General features: G+C 54.1%; 1 protein-coding gene across 3 annotated transcripts; it reads left to right on the top strand.

Moving 5' to 3' along the window:
- The first annotated feature begins 22 nt into the window (after positions 1-22).
- On the top strand, positions 23-4,882 carry Lat (linker for activation of T cells). Of its 3 annotated transcripts, XM_026392135.2 has the most exons (12): positions 200-402; positions 571-598; positions 693-727; positions 931-1,018; positions 1,162-1,226; positions 1,326-1,355; positions 1,443-1,506; positions 1,583-1,677; positions 3,437-3,490; positions 3,667-3,729; positions 3,811-3,897; positions 4,062-4,882. In XM_026392135.2, exons 1-11 carry the CDS (start codon positions 300-302, stop codon positions 3,888-3,890), a joined length of 705 nt encoding a protein of 234 aa, XP_026247920.1. In that variant the 5' UTR covers positions 200-299; the 3' UTR covers positions 3,891-3,897; positions 4,062-4,882. The 3 variants fall into 3 exon arrangements, with proteins under 3 accessions (XP_026247922.2, XP_026247920.1, XP_026247921.1); XM_026392137.2 differs by having other exon boundaries at positions 23-402; positions 1,326-1,506; XM_026392136.2 differs by lacking the exon at positions 1,326-1,355.
- The last annotated feature ends 14,040 nt before the right edge of the window (positions 4,883-18,922 follow it).

Genomic DNA, 18,922 nt, shown 5'->3' with positions numbered 1-18,922 from the left:
GGGTGTGGAGGAGAGGCAGGCGCCGAGCTGAGGGGCAGGGACGCCCTGGGCACAGGGACCACACAGGGCGACTGGTGCCCCAAACCCCAGCCCGGGCCCTGGTCCACCCAGGACCAGGGTCAGAGCCGGCACCCAGCCCCACTCAGTCCAGCAAGGGGAGGTGGTCCCGGAGCCCCCGGGAGGACACAGCTGCTCACCAGGACCCCCCGTGGGGGGCCCTCTTGGTCCCTACTCACCGCTGCAGCTGAGCCGAGAGGGGCCTGTGGGGCAGCCGGCCCGGTGCAGGCGCCCTCCTGCAGATGGAGGTGGCCGGCCTGACCCCCTACCCGCTGGGCCTCCTGCTGCTGCCCCTCCTGGCCATGCTGCTGATAGCCCTGTGCGTGCGTTGCCACGAGCCGCCCGGTGAGTGGGGAGCTGGCGGGGACCCCAAGGGAGGCCCTGACCCAGGCCCCAAGCCCCGGCCCTCTTCACCGTCCCCACCTCAGCTGCTCCCTGGGACTCAGGGCCCCTGGGCCCCGGCACCTGTCCCTCTGCACCCCTGCCCCGTCTCACCTGGCCTGTCTCCCCCAGACTCCTACGACAGCGCTCCCGCAGACAGGTGAGTGGCGCCGCCCTCCTTTCCCCTGCCCTGGGCTGGGGCCGGCCTCTCGGGCCTCTCTCGGCCACTCACCCAGCTGTGTCTCTCCTCCCAGTTCAAACCCCACGAGCATCCTGATCAAACCTCCCTGTGAGTACCGAGGGTCCCGCCTTCTAGTGCCGGGGAGGGGGTCCCCTGGCCCGCGAGCCCACCTGGGGCTGCCCACATGGTTTTGTCCTGAGCTGTGATGGGAGGGCAGGGGACGGCCCCCAGGTGCAGGGGCTTCAGGAGCTGACTCAAGGCCTGGGGCCTGATGTCTGGAGTCCTTCCTTCCAACTCGGTTCTGTCCTCAGACACACCAGTTCCCTGGCCACCTGCCACCTCCTACCCTCCTGTTATCTCCTACCCACCTCCCAGCCAGCCAGACTTGCTCCCCATCCCGTGAGTACCCCTCGACGGCTCTCCCCTCTCCAGATCCCACCTCCTGCCCCCTCCCTTTCTCGCACTGGGGCCTCTTTTCCTGTTGCAACCCATCTCGCCTCCCGAGCCTCTCCCAGGCATGACCCCTGACCTTTGACTCCCAGGAGATCCCCGCAGCCCCCTGTGGGTTCCCACCGGATGCCACCCTCCCAACAGGATTCAGATGGTGGTAAGGGCAAAGAGGGGCTGAGGGGCGGGGGGCTCTGCAGCTGGGCAGAAGGCGGACCCAGCCTGAGCTGACCCCATGTCCATCTTGTTCTCTCTGAAGCTAACAGTACGGCGAGCTACGAGAACCAGGGTGCGTCTGGGATCTCGCGTCCCCGGGCTAGGTGGGGCAGCTGGCATCTGTCCCAGGTCATGCTGACCCCTGTGTCATTGTCCCCAGAGCCAGCCTGTGAGGACGCAGATGAAGATGATGAGGAGGATGACTATCACAACCCGGGCTACCTGTGAGTGGCCAGGCGGGAGGTGGGGGCCGAGTGAGCCCAGGCGTCCTCGCTCACCTTCCTCGCTCTCTCCTTGCAGGGTGGTGCTTCCTGACAGCACCCCAGCCACTAGCACTGCTGTCCCCTCAGCTCCTGTGCCCAGTGACCCTGGCCTCCGTGACAGCACCTTCTCCAGTGAGTTCAGTATTTCTGTGTACCTCCTTTGCCCCATGTGCCACCTGACCTTCTTCTCTTCCCTCTCCTATTTCTTTAATGATGGCTCCCCTTCTGTTCTCTCATTCATATGTTGGACTTCCTGTTCCGATTTGACTTTCTTTTTTTTTTTTTACCTTTTATCTCCCCTTTGTCTTTTTCCTGTGCAATCATTGTCTGAGAGATTTCCTGACTCTCTTCTTCAATCCTTCTACTGCAACTTCCTTTCTCCCATCCAAAGGTCTTTCCTGGACTCTGAGTGTTCTTTTTGTATAGCTTCCTGTTCTTGTTTCTTTTTCTTTTTTCTTGTACTGGGGATTGAATCCGGGGCCTCACCCATATTAGCAAGCACTAATAGAGGCCATAGCATCTTGCAAATCTCTAAGAATATTAACTAGAGGTGGTCTTTTTTTTTTCTTTTTCTGGAGATTTTCTTCTGTTTCCTGCATCGTCTCGGTTTCTTTTGAACCACCTTTCCCCTCTCCTGGTCTCATTGCAGGGCTTTCTGTTCCCATCCCCTCTCTGGACTAGTTGAGTATCCCTTATCAGAAACACTTGGGACCAGAATGTTTTGGGTTTGAAAATATTTGCATATACCTAAGGAGGTATCTTGGGGATGGGACCCAAGTCTAAGCATGAAATTCATTTATGTTTTAACATATACTTTGTATCCATAGCCTGAAGGTAATTTGATACAATATTTAAAATAACTGAACAAAAAACTAAGTTTCACGGTGTGCAGTTTTCCACTTGTGGTATTATGTTGGCACCCAAAAGATTTTGGATTTGGGAGCTTTTTTAGATATTGGGTTTTTGGATTAGGGATGCTCAGTCTATATGTACTGGAACTGGGCTGTCACTGCCATGCCTGGCTCCAACTTGCTGTTCAGATTTCCCCTGTGCCACCTCTCTTCTGGGCTCCAGACCGTCTGTCCGAATGCTCTCATTTATTCACTCACTCACTCCTTCGTTCGTTCACTTATCGGGCATGTCTGCTGGGCTCACATCAGGATGGACGAGTTAATGAGGCAGGCTGGGACGATAGAAGGACTATCACTTACTGAAGGCCTACTCTGTGCCCTACGAAGAGTCGTATGTGTATAATGGCCAGGTGCTCTAGTGTCCGTCCCTTCCCCTCCAGCCCCCTCAGTACCAGGGCAGGGTTTATTTATTTGTTTTTACTTATTTTGAGAAAACCTCCCTATGGTGTCCAGGCTGGCCTTGAATCCCTGGGTTCAAGCGATCCTCTTGCCTCGGCCTCCTGGGTAGCTGGACTCGGGGTGAACGGATTAGCAGCCATTAGGCAGGGCTTACTGCAGGACAGGCCTCGTCCTATTACCTCTGCTTTAATCCCTACAACTCTGTGAGGCAAGTCCCTTCCTGATCCTGTTTCACAGTCGAGGAGATAGGCACAGAGAGGTGAGATAACTTATCTGAGGTCACACAGCAGTTCCTTAGTGCTGGATCAAGGTTTGAACCTGGGCAGTCTGTCTGCAAGGTCACCTTGTCCACGTCCTCATGGAGAAACATGAGAGAATCAGACAGCGAGCGTGGGGGATGAGTGACGGGTCTTCAGAACACTCCCTGCGTCCCTGTGCAGCTGACTGGGGGTGGGTTGTCATGGGAGCCTCGGGGTGTCCCTGAGGCCCTGGACATCTGAATTGGGGGGCTCCGGGAATCGGTGACTGAAGGTGTCTAATGACAGTGGTGGGGGCGGGTGGGCCTCGGTGGCTTCCCACAGTGGAAGATTACGTGAACGTTCCTGAGAGCGGCGAGAGCGCAGAGGCGTCTCTGGGTGAGTGACCGGGCTCTAGTCGCCCACCCTGTCCCCCTCCATCCGTGGAGCCCACCCATGGCCGCCCACTGCCCCCTCCCTGTCTGTCTGGGGCTCCTTCTGCCCTGCCCCCACTCCCTCAGTGTGACCTGGCCCCCCCTGGCCTGACCATCCCTCCTTCTGACCTGTCCCCACAGATGGGAGCCGGGAGTACGTGAACGTGTCCCAGGAGCTGGAGTCTGAGGCTCCAGCCGAGCCTGGTGTGTATGGGGGCAGGGGCGGGAGCAGGGGTGGCTTTCAGGCTGGACACCAACCTCCCGTCCTGTCCCGTCCCTTCCCAGCTCCCCTGAGCTCCCAGGAAGTGGGGGATGAAGAGGAAGAGGGGCTTCCGGACTATGAGAACCTGCAGGAGCTTCACTGACGGCCTGGTGAGTGGCCCTCGTCTTCAGCACTGTCCTGGGCCGGTGACCCTCCCTCCAGGACCCTCTTGACCACCCAGCACCTCAGGCCTGTCCTTTCTGCTGTTGACCCTGCTGCTGGCCCCGACCCCTGACCCACGGCCCCTCCGCCTCCCCCGCCCTGTGTGTTTCAGCCGGGGTCACGTCTGTCCTGGATCCAGCCTTGCGGGGCCAGCTGAGCTGGGCAGCTAGAAGTGGCTCTGGGGGCTCCACTTGGTACCCTGCCCTGGCTCCAGCTGGACAACAGCCTGAGAATCCCCCCTAACTTATTGTCACTTTGGGGGCCAGCCTGTGTCCCCCCCAATACCCTGCACCTTCTGACGTAGCCTGAGAATGAACCCCCTGGTCCAGCCCCACCCTCTGTAACCGAATAAAGGCCGCGTGGTCTGTGGCGCCCTTGACTTTGAGGCCCCAGGGGCTGGAGGCTGATGAGGTTGGGGTGCGCCGGGTCCTGCCTGTGTCTGCGCTGAGAACGTGGGAGGCCACACGTGCGTGTGCCTGCGTGTCGGGGAGCCGTGGAGACCTGTGTGTGCGTGCGGTGGTCTCCGTCACCCACAGGGTGGAGCGCCTGGCCTGGTCCTGGGAGTGACAGCAGACGCTGCCCGGCACACGGCTGCCTTTGGAGTGAGGCTGAGACCCAGGACCCAGGTCGCATCCCCCACGAGGTGGTCCATGCAAGTGCAGCGCTGGTGGAAGAGCCGCTGATGGTGGGGTCTCCCGGGGGCGGTGTGGATGTCAACCGTGAGACCCTCCCCCAGGCACTCATCCTCTGTCCTTGTGACCAGGGACTGGCCCTGATGACCTCGAGTGCTCTCCTGTGTGGTTCTCAGTAGATCAGAAACGGTGGCCGCGAGTCGGCTGCTCTGGAGGGAGCCTGGCCGGGAGGGAGGCAGGGCCCCGACTGCCACCACAGCGAGACCTGGTCTCAAAAAAAAAAAGTTCTAGGTGGCTGACAAAGCTGGTGTGGGGCAGCCCGTTTCAGGTGGCTCCCGCAGGACTGGCTCAGTGCCACCCCGACTCGGTGGCCTGGGCGGGGCCCGGGACTCTGCATCTCGCTGCAGCACCCAGGGGAGCTCCCTGGACTGCATCTTGGACAGCAGGCTGTGACTGTGGTGCCCACCTGAGCGGCATCCCCTGCCCCTTATTTTGGGAACATCCCCTTGGGCTCCCCTGGGCTCCCCTCCTTTCCCAGTCTCATTCCAGGTGGATCTGGAGCTGGTTGAGCCAGCCTGCACCCCGGGAGGGGACCCCAGACATCCCCCTTGCCTCTGGCCACTGTGAGGGCTCAGGCAGAGGCACGGGAGCAGCCCCATGGGGAGGCACAGCCCTGGGGACGTGCTGGGAGGAGAAGCCTGTCCTTCGCAGCGCTCCTTCAACTGGAGGTCAGAGTCCTGCGGCCACCTGGGAAGCCCACCTAGGACAGAGCCATCGGGAAGGAAAGAGTGTCCCAGAGACGGCCAGCTCGGCTTCCTGATCTAACCGCACAGGGGCAGGACGACCCTCTCAGGTTTCCCGGTCACCTGGGCCAATAAATTACCCTTTGTCTTCAACCCGCTGACTTGGAGTCTCTGTCACCACAATCAAAGTTGCCCTGAGCCATGCAAAGTTGCCAGTTCTCTGTGGACTCTGGAGGTAACAGGGACTTCTCCTCGTGGGGCACCTTCTCAATCACCGTGACTTCCCTATTGTCAGTTACGGTTAGTGCCCCCACTTCACAGGTGAGAAAGCAGGTTCAGAGAGGTGAGGTGATTTGCCCAAAGGCACAAAGCCAAAGAGGTAGATCTGAGATTAGGTCTGTGGCCTCCAGAGTCACAACTGCCTGCTGCCCTGGTTCTGGTTATTGTGCAAAATGCCAGCTGCCTGGGACATGGCAGAGCACATGACACCGAGCTCATGACACCGAGCTGGAGACGTGGGGGAAGGAGACGGGGTTCAGCCAGACAGGAAGATGGAGTTAAATCCTTTTATTGGGAGGAACCAGAAATGGGCAGAGGCATCTGTGTGTCTGGGCAGAACAGTTTACCAACCGGGGATGCTGGAGGACAATCGAGCAACGCCTGGGAATCTGGAGGTGTGCGCGTCCCTTTCCCAGCAGACTCGGGTGGAGACCCTGGCTGACTGGCACCTGGGCTGAGGCAGCGGGGCCAGCAGCAGGCACAGGGCCACCCTGCAGATTACAGGCCTGTGCCACGGCTTCCAGCCACAGCTGGAAAGCAGCTGACACCCGTTGCCAGACAACAGTCTGATAAGCTGGGTGAAGTCACATGGCAAATACTCACCAGCTGATAAAATGAGCCAGGCCTGTCAACGCAGATGGACATCACCAGCAGAATGTGGGGTGAGGCGGCCAAGCCAGCCACACACGTCCAGTTAAGAATGGGAAAATGACACTGGTGGACTAGCCCTGATCCAAAATGCTTGGGACCGAAAGTATTTCAGACTCTGCAATATCTGCACATATATAGGTATCTTGGAAATGAGACCCGAGCCTAAAACAAAATTCAGTTATGTTTCATGTACACCTTATACACCTAGCCTGGGGACAGGGTCTTGCTAAATTGCTGAGGCTGGCCTCTAACTTGAGATCCTCCTGCCTCGGCCTCCCAAGTAACTGGGATTACAGGTGGGCACCACCATGCCCGGCTTATACAATATTTTTAGTGTACTTACGTTTTGACAGCAATCTGTCACGTGAGGTCAGGTGTAGAATTCTGCACTTGCGACCTCACGTTGGTGGTCAAAATGTTTTGGATTTCAGGTTTCAGGTTTTTGAACGAGTGATGTTCAACCTGTACCTGGTTTGGGGTCACACATTCATAAAGGTACCCCGATGGGGTAGAGAACTAAGATCAAGGCTCCAGGATGGAACGGGTCAGGGTAGGGGGATGTGGCCCAGGTGGCTCTAGAAGACAGTGGACAGCAGGCCAAGCCTCCCTGGTGGTTTATGCCAAGCGAACAAGCTGGCTGTGGTGCCCCAGACCTTAGCAACAGCCTCCACAGAGGCCACGCGGTGTAGTGGAGGCACTAAAAGAAATATCATGTAGTGAGGCTAGAGAAGACTCTAAGAGATGAGTGGACGGGGGTGGGGCTGAGCCCTGTGGAGACTCGATCCTGAGAGACCCAGGGTGGCCCCTGGAGGCTTTGGAGCTCAGGAGGACATGATCAGGTCTGTGTTTTAGCAGAGATCTTTGGCTTGGTTGATGGGCAGAATCGATGGTGAGGCCAGTTAAGCAAGAGGCAGGGAGGCCATGAGGAGGCTGTTGGAGTCATCCCCGTGAGCAATGGTGGCGGGCTGGCCACAGAAGTGGCAGGGGCAGCAGAAAGAAGTGGTAGAATAAGAAGGTGTTGAGAGGCACAATCCAAGTCCTTGCCTTGGGGACTGGGTGGTGCAGGTATTCCCTGAAGCACTGAGCAGGTTCCATTTGCGTTTCTTGGAGTGAGCAAGGGGAGGTGGCTTTGCTTCCACAGCCGGTGACCCAGGTGGGAAAGAGCAGACCATGCAGTTGAGGTGTCCTAGGCTGGGGCCAGGATTTCTTAGCACATTGAGTGGTCAGTGGGGAGGCCCCTACAGGAGCTGGGAGCAGAAGCAGGTTGTCCTTGAATTCTAGCATTGGAGAAAAGGTAGATTTAGTAAGAGAGAGAATTTTCTGGAATTTCTAGAGAAGAAATCTGGATCCTCGTGATCCTCCTGCCTCAGCCTCCCAAGGGCTGGGATTACAGGCCTGTGCCACCGCCCCAGACGGCTTACTTTTTACCAGGACTGAACTCGGAGCACAAGGCCACCGAGCCACATCCCAGCCCTATTTTGTATTTTATTCAGAGACAGGGTCTCACTGAGTTGCTCAGGGCCTCGCTTTTGCTGAGGCTGGCTTTGAACTCACAATCTTCCCACCTCAGCCTCCCCAGCTGCTGGGATGACAGGCGTGCACCTCTGCCCCCTGCCCGGACCTCTTAACCTTTGACTTATATAATTGGTTTGGTTAGTCGCAGAGATAGCAAGCACTAATTCCAAGCCTAGAGCTGTACTTGATAACAAGAGCTTTGAAATGTAAGCCAGGAGACTGAACTTTTTGCCTTGACTCTGCCACTTGACCTTTGTGGGACTTTGAGGATATTGGATTTAAGTCTGTTCTGTGTCTCGGTGGGGGCAGGGGACATTGGGGCAGGAACCCAGGGCCTCGTGCCTGCCAGGCGAGCGCTCTCTCCCTGAGCCACATCCCCTGTCCTGGATTGAAGTTTCAGACCTTTCCATTCTGAGGTGCCCTAGCCCCAAAGAATGTCCTTGAAAGCCGCAGAGCAGGTTCTTACTGCTGAGAGGCTGAATGTCCAGGAGCAGCTGCAGTCAGAGGGCGCACTGGCACCTCCCATGGTCGGTCGGCTCAGATCTCTGCTCTCCTTTCTCTACGGAGTCCATTTCCGGTCTCTTCATGAGTGTCCAGGAGACAGCGAGTCCAGGGTCCCCATCCCTCCAGGTTTCCATGCAGTGGGAGGGGCAAGATATTCAAGTTCCCGGCAGAGCCCTAAACTTATTCTGATTGGATGAGCTTGGGGCACTTGACTCTCCTGAACCAATCACTGGCCAGGGGAACACCACACGAGGTGGGTTTGGGCCCGCCCCTGACCTAGAATCCACTCCCAACTCGGCCTGGACACAGGGATGGTGCTCAGAGAAAAATTCAGCACTATGCTGGTAGAAGGAGGGATGTCTGTATGAGATGCATTTATTGCACGCTTACTGTATGCCATGCTCATTATTATATGGAGTCTCAGGATACCCGAGTGGGAGGCGGGAGGAGTCCATTCTGTAGACAAGAGAAAGAGCTCAGAGAGGTTGAGTGATTTACTTAAGGTCTCACAACAAATTCCGAAGCCAACTCTGAGAGGGAGAGGGGGAGGTTGTGCATTAGCTGGAAGTTGGTGGAATAGGAGAAACCGAAGGTAAGCCAAGGAGCCAGCCGTGGAGGGTCAGTTCTGCTTCGCACAGGGGACTTGGGCTGGAGCTCTTGGGAGTGAGGCTTTCTTATTAAGCTGGGACCACTCGACAAGGGCCCTGAGCTGCCAGGGGCCACAGTGAGCAGGGCAGAGAGAAGGCAGCAGAAGAGGAGCAGCGTTGAGAGGTGAGGGCGGCAGGTTCCTGAGAGCACCGAGGTGCTGGATCCGCTGGTTCCTGAAGTCGGCTCCACGTGGGAGAACGATGATCACCCCTCTCTGCCTTGGCTCAGCTTCAGCTGGGTCTCTCTCATTTGCAAATGAAAGAGTTGACTCAGAGGCAGGATGCTGTGGGAGCCTCGGCCTCACCAACAAGGGCCCCATCTTCAGACACCTGCCACATGCCATGCGGTGGCACTCTGCCTACGTTCAGTCCACCCCGGACCCTTGAAGCAGTTCTTCTCTTGCTACCCTTTTACAGAGGAGGAGACTGGGCTTCAGAGCGAACAGGTTGCCAGACCAAGCGGGGACTGTCGCTGTCCCTCCCGGAGCAGCCCAGGGCCACCCTGTTCTGAATCCCTCCTTCCCTGCCCCCACCCCGCTGGACGAGTGGCCCCAGGCCCTGCTCTTCCTCGGTCCCTGAGAGTGGTGGGCAGCGACTCCTCCCTGGGGCTGCAGGCTCCCCAGCTGTCCTCAAGGACACCAGAGTGATGTGAGCCCGGTGGCATCCGTGCTTGGAGCATCTGGTCTACCCCCAGGTCTCCACTGCAGCCCCCTTCCCTTCCTGTCTGCCTCTTCCTGGTATTGGGGGGGCGGGTCTGCTCATTCCTCGCCTCTTGCACTGGGCTGGGAAGCTTCCAGCTTTCTTTCTGTTTCAGGTCCCCTTTGCAATCCCTGCACCCCCAACGCCCCCCCAAGCAACTGCAGCCTTCACTGGGCCTCATCCTTGGTCTCCCCCCTCTGCCTCCCTGTCCTGTCTGTGTCTATCTCAGGGTCGCTCTGCCCCTTTCTGCCTCTCCCTCCGTCTCTCTGTCTTGACCTTGGTCTGTCTCTCTGTCTGCTTCCCACTCTGCCCAGCACGCTGTGTCTGCTTGTCCGTCAGTCCCTGCCCCTCTGTCCTGGATGCCCATCTCTCTCTCTGTCACCCTCTGATCTTTCTCTTGCTCGGTCTCCCTCCTCCTCTCCCTGCCCCTCCCTCCCCACATCCTGAGTTGTCTTTGGGGAACCGGAAATTTGGGGGATCAGAGAGATACCGGGAGGCTCAGCTGCTGCCGCTCAGAGATAATGTGTTGGGGGGTTGCTGGGTGGGGGAGGGGGAGCCCAGAATCCCCTGCGTCTTCCTTCCAGCCGGGGTCTGCAGGGACAGCCGGGGCACTGGCCTCCCCTGCCGCCTCCTTCTCCCCTGAGTGGGGCTTGATCCCTGTGGGTCCCTGTGGGAACTGCATCAAGCCTCCTGACCAGAGCGGGGACCTGCACAGATGGGGACGGGGAGGTCTGAGGTCTGGCCAGCGGGGGCAGGCGGAGAGTCCAGAGGAAGAAGGCTCCGCCTGGTGTCTGGAGACCTGTAGGTGCTCTCACGCCTGTCGCCGCCCTTCGTCGCCCTTCAGGGTCCCCTCCTTACTATGATGGGCTTATTGACCCTGGGTGGCACCTTCTCACACTTGATCTTAGCCAAAGGCAGACAAGCACTTTCTCTGTGACAGACCCTGTGACAGGTCTCTGCCTGTTTACAGCTTTAATCCCCACAACAACCCCTCGAGGTGGCTACTGTTATCAACTCTATCTTACAGGGGCACAGAGAAGTTGAGTGATTTGCTGAAGGTCACACAGCTAAGAACCCTTGATATGACACAACTCTGACCACATGGGACTGATGGTTGCCAAAGCCTGGACTGGCCATTGGCTTGTCCATTTTGGATGGCGGCTGAGTGAGTTCACTTTGAACCCTGGGAAGAGAAAGACATTTGCTTCTCACTTCCGATCATGGCTGCTGGCACTTCACCCCGCTCTGGGCTTGCTGATCTCCCTTCTTAAAGGGGAGGCAGGAAGTCTCAAGCTCTGGGCCCCAGCAGGCAGCTGTATGGAACTCAATCCTTTGTTTCGTTTTTTCAGGGTTCCTTTTTATTTAGAGCAGGCAGTGCCAGTTTTTTGGTTTAGGGATGTGACACGTGGTTACCTCTTAAGTGAATTTAAGTAAAAAAGAAAACTCATAAGAGAATGGAGCCCTGGCACTTGTAGGTGTGGCCAAAGTCGTGAATATGGGTTCAGAGAACTGAATTTTATTTACCTGTTTAGTTGGTGCTGAGGATGAAATCCTGGGCTTCCACCTCAACTCCCGCTCGCTCTCCCTCTCAAGACCGAATTCTAGGCAATTTGGAGCCAGTTGGTGACTGAGAGTCCCCTTCTGGCTTTGCCATGTCCCAATCCCAGCCTGGCCGAGCCTGGCCGAGCCCCCAGTCACCTTGTCAAGACCACGTGGCCGGTCAGTGACCCCGCGGGGGCACTTGCAGCCATGGCAGGATGCTGGGACGGCCTTGCTGAGCAGGACCCAGCCCAGACACCCCCAGCTCTGCCACCAGCCACAGGCTTCACCCCTAAATGTCCCTCCCTCTTTGGTCACCTGCACCTGCCCTTGGTCCAGCCCACACTGGGCCCCACTCCTGGGCTGCCTGGGTGCGGGAGAGGGGTTCTCCCCATAAGGGAAGTCAGGCCTCCCGCCCTCCACAGAGGGGGCTTCTCCCACAGGCTGAGGACCACCGGCTGCGGAGGCCCAGCCTCTTCCCCAGGCCTCGCCAGCTGCCCAGCCTCCAGGACTGACTCCTTTGCACAGGCCCAGCTTGGAGCCCCTTCCCTTGGGCCTCCCCTGCTCAGGGTGATGGGAGCACAGCTGATCCCCGGGGAGGGGTGCAGCGTGTGTGTGTGTGGTCCTGAGAACTGAACCCGGAGCCGTGCAGGCTTGGCAAACGCTCTCCCCCTGAGCTATGGCCCCGGCACTTTTAAAATTTTCATTCAGAGCCAGACCCTCACTTGGTTGGGCTCCAACTTTCAATCCTCCTGCCTCAGTCCCCTGAGTTTATAGGCTTGTGTCACCACACCCAGCCAGATCCGCGGTTTTGAATTCAGAGATTGAGCAGATGTTGGATGTGTTGAGACAAAAACATGGGGTTTGGAGAGGCTTCTGGTGACCCAGGCTTCTCCGACCAGTTTGCTGTTTGCAGTTGATTTTTTTTTTTTTTATTATAAAAGTTAATGATACATTTGAACTCCCCAAACCACTCTATAAAGTTTGGCTTTCCTCTGATTCATATACACAGGCTCTTGGCAATGTTTCCACCATCCACCTCCCACCCGCTCCCTGAGTCAGACGCGCTGGCCTTTGGCTCCCTGCTAGCTTGGAGGGGTCGAGCTTGTTTCTACCCCTGGGTCTTTGCACTTGCTTTTCCCTCTGCCTGGATCTTTGCTGAGAATCCTCACATGGCCCCTTGCTGCTAGTTGAATCGCAGTTGCAATTTCTGCTCCTTGGAGGAGTCGTCACAGTGGATCCTGCCTCCTGTTACAAATGGGCTTCAGGATGCTGCCATTTATTTATTTATTTATTTAGCGCTGGGGATTGAACCTGGGCCTTGCGCCTGCTAAGGACATGCTCTATCACTGACCACACCCAGGGCCCCCATTGCTGATTTTTTTTCATGCATTTGGTGTTTCATATCTGTCCCCCTCTAGACTGGGCTCCTTGTCCATCATTGTCCCTCCAGGGGCAGGTATAGAGCTTGGCACAGAGTAGTTGCTCAGCAAATCATTGGATGACTGAATTTTAAAAAATGCTTCAAAAGACAGGCAAGTGAGATCCTCAATAAGTTCCCGCTGATTCTAACACGTGGAACAGGCCCAGCCTGGCAGAAGGCGCTGTCTCAAGGAGGGATCCAAAGCTGGTGGCCCACTCAAGTGCTTGATAAAAAAAAAAAAAAGAAAAAATGTGGTAAAAAAACCACATAACATAAAATCACCATCTTAAGTTTACTCACACCTCTCAATTCAGTGGTGTTAGGTATAGCTTCACGTTAGGCAGCAGATCTCTAGAACTTTCTCATCTTGCAAAACAGAAATTCTGCGGGCACCAGGAAACTCCCACTCCTCCTCCCTCGCCCACCGGCCCTGGCAACCATCTTTGTGCTTTTCTGCTTCTTGTCCTTTTGTGACTTGGTTATGTCATTGAGCAGAATGTTCTCCAGGTCCGTCCAGGTGGTAGCCTGTAAAAGAATTTCCTTCCCTCTTTAAAAAAAAAAAAAAAAATTATTATTATTTTTTTGAGGCAGGTTTCTGTGTGTTGCCCAGGCTGGTCTTGAACTTGTGGGATCCAGCGATCCTCCTGCTTCAGCCTCCCAAGGGGCTGGAACCCCAGGCTCAGAGGCCCCACATCCTGCTTTTCCTTCCTTCTGAACGATGTTCCAGGGAAGGGGTGGCCCACATTTGGGTTTTCTGTTCAGTTGTCAGGGGACACTGTGTTTCCTCCCCTTTGCTGTGAACACACCAGTGCAGGCGTTTCTTGGCGATACTACGTTTGATTCTTTTGGATACACACCCAGGAGCCGAGAGCATGGTCCTGTGGTAGCTACATTTTAAGTATTCTGAGGAGCTTCTGTGCCTTTCCACAGTGGCCACTTCATCTTAAATTTCCGCCCACAGTTCCCCAGGGCCCCCAGCTTCTCTGCATCCTTCCCAGCACTTGTTATTGTATTTTTTTATTTTTTGGTACCGGGGATTGAACTCAGGGGCCCTATGAGCCCCATCCCCAGCCTTATTATATATTTTATTTAGAGTCAGAGTCTCACTGAGTTGCCTAGGACCTCACTGTTGCTGAGGCTGGCTTGGAACTCACGATCCTCCTGCTTCAGCCTCCTGAGCTGCTGGGATGACAGGCGTGCGCCCCTGTGCCTGGGTCTGGGAACTTTTATAATTTTAGACATGACGTCTCGGTCTTTAGTCCACTTTGAGGTATTGTATATGTGATGTGAGGTGAGGGTCCGAGTGCATTTCCGTCTTCCCGGTACTGCTTGTTGAAAAAATTGTCTTCTCCCCATTGATGATTTGAGCATCTTTGTCAAAGATTGGTGGACAGCATATGTGAAGGTTCATTTGGGGGCTTTATTTTGATATTCCCCATGAATTTTAAGAGGGATCTTTAATTTTTAGAATCAGTTTATTCTTACTGATAAAATTAATTGTTATAAATTTGAACTGAATTTTTAAGAATTATTAGCCCTTTTAATCGACAAATCATAATTGTGTACATCTATGGCGAACTTTGTTGTGTGGGTGTGATGCTGGTGGTTGAACCCAGGGGTGCTCTATATTCCTACATCCCCAGCCCTTTCTCACTTTGATCTTAAGACAGGATCTCACTAAGTCACCCGGATGGTCCAGAACTTGTGATCCTCCTGCCTCAGCCTCCGCAGCAGCTGGGATTACAGGCTCCGGGTTCCAAGGTGACATTTCAATATAGAGTTAAATTGTACTGGAGAAAACCAAGATCTGAGTACAGCACCTCAGGCAAAACAATGGACTCACTTTCTTGGATGTTAAAAGATACTAGAGGGAGGCAAATTAGAAAAGGTGGGCTGGGGGCTGGGGCTCAGCAGTAGAGCACTCACCTAGCATGTGCCGGGCCCTGGGTTCGATCCTCAGCACCACATAAAAATAAATAAATGTGTTGTGTCCAACTACAATTAAAACAACTTTTTTTTTTTAAAAGGTGTGCTATTCCCTATATTTCCACCTGTTAGAAAACTTGATTTATAATAAAATGTTCCACTAGTATACTCTAGAACACTGTGGCCATACACATGCACTGTGTGAACGGTCGGCATGTACCAGCCCCACAGCCTCCTGGGACTCAGGCTCCTTTTCTATTTCTCCTCCATCATCCGTGGCTCTTCACCCCATCCTCAGAAAGGCAAGATGGCTGCTGGTGCTCCTGCTGTGTTCTGGAGAAGGGGAAGACGGGAGGCCAGACCCACCAACTTAAGCCCCCTGTTGGGGAAATGTTAAGAACCTCTGCTCAGGGAGGCCCAACTGAGGTTTGCTGGCCTCTCCTAACCACAAGGAGACTAGGAATGAGGACAAACAGTTCGGTCACTAAGGAAGAAGTCCCGGCCGAGAGGGAGAGGGCGCGGGGCTGCCCCTACTGCGACAGTAGGGCCACTGGTAGTTCCCCCTGGAAATCCAGGTCTGGGTGAGCGCCTCCCCCTGCTCAGCCTGGAGGCCATGTGCCAGTGGGTGGCCAGAGCTCAGTTGTGCTGGCCCTATTTCATTTTCTTTTTTAAAAAATTAAAATTGATTCTCTGTCTACCCAGGGGCACTCAGCAACTGAGCTACATCCCCAGCCCTTTTTTTGTATTTTTAAATTTAGAGACAAATTCCCACCAAGTTGTTTAGGGCCTCACTAAGTTGCTGAGGCTGGCCTTGATCCTCCCGCCTCAGCCTCCCAAGCCACTGGGATTAAGGTGTGTGCCACCACACCCGGTTTGAATGTTTTTTTTTGTTTTGTTTTAAATAGGTAGTAAGTACCTTGCCATGGTCCAAAAGTCCTAAAACACTAAAGAGTATACAGGCCCTTCCTATTTATGGATTGAGCAACCATGGATTCAACCAACCTCAGATTTAAAAAAATATATATTTTTAAATTGCTTCAGCACCGAATATGTACAGTCCTCCCCCTGCCTTTCATGATCTCCTGAACAATACAGTGTAACAATTTCCCTGGCATTTACACGGTGTGTGGTACTTAGAGGCATTCTGGAGATGATTTAAAGGGGTGGGAAGATGTGCATAGGTTATATGCAACATGACCCCATTTTATACGAAGGACTATGGGATCTAAGGGGTTCTGGAAAAAAAAAATCCCCAATGACACACAGGAACAAAGAGTATGTGGAAAAATCTCCCTCCTGCCCTTTCCCTAGCCACCAAGAAGGAAATATATACATGAGCATGTTCTCTACCCTCCTTTTTTATGGAACAGTCTTTTTTTTTTGGGGGGGGGGGTACTAAGGATTGAACTCAGGGGCACTCGACCCCTGGGCCCCATCCCCAGCCCTATTTTGTATTTTATTTAGAGACAGGGTCTCAGTTGCTTAGTACTTGCTTTTGCTGAGGCTGGCTTTGAACTCCTGATCCTCCTGCCTCAGCCTCCCGAGCTGCTGGGATCACAGGCGCGCACCACTGCGCCCGGCAATAACGGCCTATTTCTTTGTGCTGTTTGCAGCTTCTTTCTTGATGTCACGATGTGCAGCAGCACCGCGTCACCTGTAATTGTACAGTCCACGGCCAAGCTGGGTCCAAAACTATGAAATGCAAAGTTCCTGAAATAAACGATTCCTAAGTTTTAAATTGCATGCCATTTTAAGTAGCTCAGTGAAGCCCCTTACCATCCCGCTCTGGTCTGCCCGGGTCACCAATCATGCCTTCATTCAGCCTAGGGACACAGGCGGGTGCCCGGCCGTCACTTAGTATCCTCTCACTTATCGGGGTGGACTGTGCTAGCATCACTCTTCTTACAGGTTCGGCACTATCCGCGGTCGCAGGCGTCCACGGGGGTCTTGGATAAGGGGGTGTCCCGGGTGTCGGGGATCGTTTAGCATCATCACCCCCAAACCTTGCTGTCACGCAGCCGCCTGCGCTTTGCCACGTGCCGTGGAGCGGGCGGGTGCTGCCCCTGCCCTAGTGCTGGGCCTCGAGATGGTCTCCCAGAGTTTATCAAGAAGAAAAGACGAGGCTGGGCGGGTGGACGAACATGCAAGTCATTTAACACCCGTGGGAGTATCTCCGTACAACGAATCCCTAGAAGTGGAGTCACTAGGTCAGAGTGAGTGCGCATGCGCCTTTGACAGCGCTCGCCAAATCCCCCCCCCCCCTCCCCGGGGGAAGAGACCTGGACTCCCACGGCCAAGGGCCAAGGGCGCAGTGACGGTTCCCCCACCTCCTCGCCAGCTCCGGGTGTTATCAGTCTGATCTTTTACCAAAATGGGAGTCAGACTGCAGTTTTAATTTGCATTTCTCTTCTGAAAATAAATGTCTTTTCATTTAGAGTCACATATTTTCTTTTTTTTTTTTTTTATCTCTCTGTTCAGATCTATTGCTAGATTTCTCCTCCTCCTCCTCCTCTTTATTTATTTATTATGGTACCGGGGATTGAGCCCAGGTGAGCCACACCTCCATCTCTTTTCTCTCTTTCCTCCTCCTCCTTCTCCTCCTCCTTTTTTTTTTTTTTTTGGTCCTGGGGATTGAATTCAGGGGCCCTCGACCACTGAGCCCCATACACATAAAATATTGTGTATTTTATTTAGAGACAGGGTCTCCCTGAGCTGCTTAGGGCCTTGCTTTTGCTGAGGCTGGCTTTGAACTCCGGATCCTCCTGCCTCAGCCTCCAGAGCTGCTGGGATTACTGGCTTGTCACTTAACTTTTTAAAAAGTCACAGTTTTGAAAGGGTCACAAACGTACTGTAAAGCAAAATCAGAAGCTTGAGGATCTTCTTCAAGTGGACCTTATTTAATGTTTGAAGATTTTTTTTTTAAACATTATTTCTAGTGCCAGGAGCTCTTTTCATTTTTACATAGTTGAGTGGACCGATCATTTATCTATAAAACCTCCTAGAATGTATTAGGCCTTTCCCGTTCCAAGATTTAAAAACTATCGGATGTGGTTATTTTGAGCATTGCTGTGGTTTTCTTGCTTACACCTAAATCTTTCATGTAATTTATCCTGGTCTAAGGTGTGAGGTATAGAACAGTCTTATTTATTTATTATTTTTTCCAGCTGCCTAAACCCTTTTAATACCATGAGCTGAATAATCTAATTTGTATTTTCCTGACTAACTTGGAACGGTGCTGTAGATTAGACCAAACTCCCCTGGTCTGTTTCTGGATTTTCTGGTCCACTCCACCAGTGACTCTGCTAAATTGCAGAGACTGGCCTTGAACTCAAAGTCCTTCTGCCTGCGCCTCCTGAGTGGCTGGGATTGTAGGCGTGCACCTCCAGGATCAGTGATCTGTTGAGCACTTCTGTGCTGGTGCCTTCTACAGAAGCTGTGATCGCTAACACAGTCAGAAGGCCGACTCCCGTAGCTTCGTGACCTTGAAGCAAGTGGCTTCATCTCTCGGCTCAGTTTCTTCATTTATAAAGTAGATATAATAATAGTCCCTATCTCATAGGGTGGTTGAGAGAATTAGCAATGTAAATTACTTAGAGCAGTATCTGGCTTATAATACACAGTAAATAGGTGCTGGCCGGTTATTTTTATTATGTAAGACTCTTGTGACTCCTTTAATTAATCATGGGAAGGCGCCCGAGGATCAAAGCCAGGGCCTTGCGCATGCTCAGCACCTGTTCTACCACTGAGCCACACCCCCCCCCCAAGACCACTTTGTTGTTTTGGGTACTGGAGGTTGAACCTGGAAGTGCTTAACCACTGAGCCACATCCCAGCCTTCCCTCCTTTATTTTCGTGGCACTGGGGATTGAACCCGGGGCCTTGTGCGTGCGAGGCAAGCACTCGAGCAACTGAGCTATATCCCCAGCCCCCTCCCCAGTCCTTTTTACGTTTTATTTAGAGACAGGGTCTTGCTGAGCTGATTAGGATCTCACTAAATTGCTGAGGCTGGCTTTGACCTCGCCATCCTCCTGCCTCGGCCTCCTGAGCTGCTGGGACTTACAGGTGTGCCCGACTTCCTAAAACCACTTTGAATCCTGCCTTCAGCCCTGGTATGTGGAAAGCATTCTGGACCCCACTTTTTGGATGAGTCAACTGAGGCTCTGAGCCCTGAAATGACTTGCCAGGCCCTGGGTGTTTGCTTGGGCCTGGCCTCCATTTATAGTCAGGTCTGAGTCCTCATGGTGACCTCTCGTCCTCCCTTCTGCCAGTCTGGCTTAGCAGTGGCTGATCCCTGAAAAGCAACCGGCACAGGAGGCCCCACCAGCTGTGGGGGGTGGGATGAGGCTTCTTTACACCCCGTGGCTGCAGCTCAGGCTCCTGTGTGAGGAGACCTCAGGGGCTGAGGGACCTGGAGCT

The sequence above is a fragment of the Urocitellus parryii genome, chromosome 9 (assembly GCF_045843805.1).
Source record: "Urocitellus parryii isolate mUroPar1 chromosome 9, mUroPar1.hap1, whole genome shotgun sequence".
Lineage (NCBI taxonomy): Eukaryota > Metazoa > Chordata > Mammalia > Rodentia > Sciuridae > Urocitellus > Urocitellus parryii.
This window is presented reverse-complemented; position numbering and strand designations above follow the sequence as displayed.

What these genes read in the sequence shown, in the direction of transcription:
- Lat (XM_026392137.2), top strand. Translation starts at nt 300, where the DNA reads ATGGAGGTGGCCGGCCTGACCCCCTACCCGCTGGGCCTCCTGCTGCTG. An exon ending in TATCACAACCCGGGCTACCT is followed by an intron (nt 1,507 to 1,582) that starts GTGAGTGGCCAG and finishes CTCTCCTTGCAG; the next exon opens with GGTGGTGCTTCCTGACAGCA. An exon ending in CCGTGACAGCACCTTCTCCA is followed by an intron (nt 1,678 to 3,436) that starts GTGAGTTCAGTA and finishes GGCTTCCCACAG; the next exon opens with TGGAAGATTACGTGAACGTT.